Genomic DNA, 4,788 nt, shown 5'->3' with positions numbered 1-4,788 from the left:
CAGCAGGATCCTGTGCCCTCAGGCTCTCCACGACTTTGTTTCCCAAGGCAGCCACAGCTTCCACTGCGGAAGGAAGAAAAGGGTCAGGAGGCCCTCCGTGCTTGGCCACACCACCGCCCCGCCGTTCTCGCCACGGCACATGCGCACTTACGCGTGGGCAAGATTTTCAGGATCACCACCAGGTCGGCCACGTTGTGCCCAGTCATCATGGTGCCCTTCTTGTAGGATCCCACCTGGCGCACCTCTTCGATTTGCTGGCAGGGAGAAAGCAGAAGCGGGGTTTGGGGAGGCCTCGGTTCTCTCTCCGATCCGCCATTGCGTGGATTGGCTGGGCTGACAGAATCCTCTGGAGCGGCTTATCTCGCGGACTGCAGAGGATTCCATTTGCGGCACGCACTCAAGTCTGGCTTCCTGACCGTAACACAGCAATCCAGGGTGCTGACACGTACAGAACCGGTCTCTGATCCATGATCCTGGAGACCCAGACCTATGAGGAAAGGCTGAGGGACTTGGGAATGTTTAGTCTGGAGGAGGCTGGGGGGACAGGGACAGGATGGCTCTCTTGGAGTATTTGTAGGGCTGTCACTCGGAGAAGGGCAGAGGGCTGTTGGCAGCGGAGGAGAGGACTCACAATCATGGTTTTAAATTAAGGGCGGTATTAAACTATTGGCCAAATATGAAATTGACAAAGCAACAAAGTGAAGTGTTACGTTTTGATGCTGTATTCAGCTAAAACTATTTTGGCCCAAAAGTGGAATACACATAGAGTTCCAGATGTTCATCAATGGTATTCTAAGCTATGGGATGTAATAATAGCAGATAAGGTATCAACACAATTGAAGGTGGCTCAGGGAATGCTTAAAACGAATAATTTCATTGAAAAATGGTTGGTATTTTTTGAGCATATTACTTCAAACCAAAACCTGCAGTTTGTATTATCTTATAAATATGAAGAGGTACTGTCATATTAATATCTATGTCTTGTTCATATAATCAAAAATTTGTTAATACTGTAATGTAGCTTTGTTGACTAAATGCTATGTTGATAGTTGTTGTTAGTATTTGAAACTTTAATAAAAAAATTTAAAAAATTAAGGGCGGGAAGGCACCACCTGGATCTTAGGGAAAGCTTTTTTACATTAAGAGTTGTGCCACAGTGGAATGGCCTGCCTAGGGAGGTGGTGAGCTCCCCCACACTGGCAGTCTTTAAGGAGCAGCTGGACCAACGCTTGTCAGGGATGCTCTAGGCTGATCCTGCACTGAGCAGGGAGTTGGACTAGAGGGCCTGTCTGGCCCCTTCCCACTCTGTGATTCTATGATTCTATCCCTCATGTTAGATCAATGAGGCCCCAAGGTTTACAAAATTATACATGAGACAGAGAAGGTAAAGAAAGAACTACTTTTCTCCCTTTTGCACAATACGAGAACTTGGGGGGCACTCAATGAAATTAATAAGCCGTAGGTTTAGAATAGATAAAAGGAAGTCCTTCTTCACCCAAAGAGTCATTAAAATGTGGAATCCACTGCTCCAGGAAATGGTGGTGGCTACACGCAGAGATAGCTTCGGGGGGGGATTGGATAAACATACGGAGCAGAGGTCCATCCGTGGCTGTTAACCACAATGTATAGATGGAATAGATGCTCTGTGTTCCTCTATGTGGATGGATCAAAATGGGCGGCTGTGTCAGTCTGTCTGTAGCAGTAGCACCTTAAAGGCTAGCAGAATTTCCGGCAGGGTATGAGCTTTTGTGCGTCACGGCTCACTTTTTCAGATCTGAAGAAGTGAGCCATGACCCACAAAAGCTCATACCCAGCCGGAAATGTTAGTCTTTCTGATGCTAATGGACCCTTGCTCTTTTATATGAGTAAAAAGGTAAAGGTTCCCCTGCTCGAAAGCCAGTCGAATCCGACTCTAGGGTTGCGGTGCTCATCTCCGTTTCAAAGCCGAAGAGCCAGCGCTGTCCGAAGACGTTTCCGTGGTCATGTGGCCGGCATGACTAGACACCAAGGCGCACGGGACACTGTTACCTTCCCACTGTAGTGGTACCTATTTATCTACTTGCAATGTCTTGCTTTCGAACTGCTAGGTTGGCAGGAGCTGGAACTAGAGACAGGAGCTCACTCCATCATGCGGCACACTCGGGACTCGAACCGCTGAACTACCGACCTTCCACAGCCTGCAGTTCAGCGTCTTAACCACTTGAGCCACCGCAGCTCCATTTTCTACGGGTACTCCGTGGGTTTTCATAAACGGAACAGATTTGTGTCTGTATGTTAAGTACCATCAAGTCACGGCTGACTTAGGGCAACCCCACATGTTTCCCCCAAGGAGAGAGATGAACAGAGGTAAGTCTTCGGTTGCCTGCCCCTGTGCAGCAGCCCTGGGCCTCCTCGGCGCTCTCCCTTCCGAGGGGACAAACCAGGGCCGACCCTGTTTAGCTTCCAAAATCTGGCCCCCCCCCCCCAAAAAAAAAATGTCGAGCCTGATCAAAATACAAAATAATAGGGTGTTCTGGCTCGACTCTGTTGTGATGTAAGCCGAAAAGAGAGACGACCCAGCTGGCCATCCCTAATGGAGAGGACTGGCATGAACTGGGGGCTGGGGAAGGGGGGGGGGAGGGAGACTCACCACTTCGAATGTCCCAGGAGCCACAATCAAGTTATCGATCACGTTGTTGATCTTGGTCACCAAAGAGAGGATGGAGGCCTAGCCGCGGGGGGGAAGGAAAGAGGCATTCAATTATTACCACTATTTGGACTTCATTCCTCGTTTTAAAAAAACACAAAACTGGCTTGCACCCCATGGGTCCATTCCATTAACAGCAGCACTTTCCCTCAGTGGGAGGAGCAACAAAGGTTTCTCTCGCGGAAGGGTAGTGCCCCCATTCGTGAAACAGACCCTCAAGATCTAACGCGGTGTGTCTCCCTCAGTTATCACAAAAAGCTCGAAACAAAGAAGAAACTGGATTTATACCCCGCCCTTCACTACCCAAAGGAGTCTCAGAGCGGCTTACAAACTCCTTTCCCTTCCCCTCCCCACAACAGACACCCTGTGAGGTAGGTGGGGCTGAGAGAGCTCTGACAGAAATTGCTCTTTTTCAAGAACAGCTCTTATCAGAACTACGGCTTGCCCAAGGTCATTCAGCCAGGTGCAAGTGGAGGAGGGGAATCAAACCCGGTTCTCCCAGATTAGAGTCCGCGCACTTAACCACGACACCAAACTGGCTCTCAAAAAGCTAAATGGGAGTTAAGATGAGCACCATCTCATGTCTTGTGCAACAACAGCCTGCACAGAAGAGAGATTCAGAGGGTAGCTGGTGTAAGTCTGCAGCGGAACAGCTAGATTCAAGATGGTAACACCTTGGAGACCAGGAGAGAGACACCTTTGCACATTGGCACACAACTGGAGAAAGAACACATTTTCTCACATTTCCCCCCCCCCCCCCCAAAAAAAACCCGAATGGTGCCATTCTTAATGTTCAGGTTTGTTCCCAGCAACACCCTCTTTATTTTAAACTTTTCAGGCCACGTGGAGGGCGGGCTCCTGGGTTCTATTATGCATTCTTATAAAAGAACTGGAAAAGCAAGCCAGCCACTTTGCGAAATAATCGAATCAACCCAAGGCGCGCTGGCCTGACAGCCATGAGCACAGCAAAAGCCTCGGAGCATCGTCTCCTGGAAGCAGCGCGGCAGGACTCACTTGTTCAGATGAAGTTGGGGCAAGATCCTGGTTTCTCTTCAGCAGGGCTTCACTTAAAGTTGTCTCGTCCGGGGCTGGCTTGACACGCGGGAAAGCCATCTCGCACTGAAGGCAGGAGAAGACTTTTATTATTAACATACAATGATTCCCGGTTATATATTATATCGGAAGGATAGGGGGGAAGGGTTGGAGGTGGGGCTAAGAGAATTGGATTTGCTTCTGGAAATGCTATGGGTTGAAATAGTGGGCCCAAAAGGAAACTTAACACTGGGAGTTTGTTATCACCCACCAGATCAAAAGATAGAGGATTATAAAATGATGAATGAAAGATAGCAGCTAGACAAAAAAAAACGGTGTCATAATAGGTGATTTTAACTACCCACACATTGATTGGGTCAATATGTGTTCTAGTCAGGAAAAAGAGATTGAGTTTCTAGACACTTAGTGACTGCACTATGGAGCAGATGGTCACGGAACCAACCAGGGGAGAGGCGATCCTGAATTTGGTCCTAAGTAACGCCCAAGACCTGGTGAGAGATGTAAAAGTGATTGCACCACTTGGGAACAGAGACCATAATGTTACTGAGTTCGACATTTGTATAAATAGGGAGTTGCCCAAAAAGACCGACACAACCACTTTTAAGTTTAAAAGGGGTAACTTCTCTGATATGAGGGGACATGTGAGGAAGAAACAGAAAGGAAAAGTAGAAAGGGTCAAAACCACTGGGGAAGCTTGGTGACTACTTAAAACTACAATCCTAGAGGCTCAGAAAAAATATATACTGCAGGTTAGGAAAGGCACAAATAGGTATAGGAAAAAGCCTGCATGGTTAACTAACAAAGTAATGGAAGCTGTAAAAGGTAAGAAGGATTCCTTTAAGCAGTGGAAAGCTAGTCTCAGTGAGGTTGATAAAAGGAAACACAGGCTGTGGCAAATAAAATGCAAGTCTGTGATCAGGCAGGCAAAAAAGGAATATGAGGAGCATATAGCAAAAAATATAAAGACCAACAATAAAACTTTCTTCAAATACATTAGAAGTTGGAAACCAGCCAGGGAGGCAGTGGGGCCCTTGGATGACCAAGGGGTA

At 47.6% G+C, this 4,788-nt stretch overlaps 1 protein-coding gene across 2 annotated transcripts in view; it reads right to left on the bottom strand.

The window, feature by feature from the left end:
* ILF2 (interleukin enhancer binding factor 2) overlaps positions 1-4,788 on the bottom strand; it is a 26,072-nt gene that overhangs the window by 12,669 nt on the left and 8,615 nt on the right. For both annotated transcript variants that reach the window (XM_015411744.1, XM_015411745.1), the window contains exons 4-7: positions 3,701-3,805; positions 2,630-2,707; positions 152-254; positions 1-63 (exon numbers count right to left, since the gene is read on the bottom strand). In XM_015411744.1, the coding sequence (XP_015267230.1) occupies positions 1-63; positions 152-254; positions 2,630-2,707; positions 3,701-3,805 (349 nt within the window). The remainder of the gene's footprint in view (positions 64-151; positions 255-2,629; positions 2,708-3,700; positions 3,806-4,788) is intronic.

The sequence above is a fragment of the Gekko japonicus genome, unplaced genomic scaffold (genome assembly GCF_001447785.1).
Source record: "Gekko japonicus isolate JY-2015 unplaced genomic scaffold, Gekko_japonicus_V1.1 scaffold175, whole genome shotgun sequence".
Classification (NCBI taxonomy): domain Eukaryota; kingdom Metazoa; phylum Chordata; class Lepidosauria; order Squamata; family Gekkonidae; genus Gekko; species Gekko japonicus.
The sequence above is the reverse complement of the archived record's forward strand: the minus strand, read 5'-3'. Positions and strand labels throughout refer to the sequence as shown.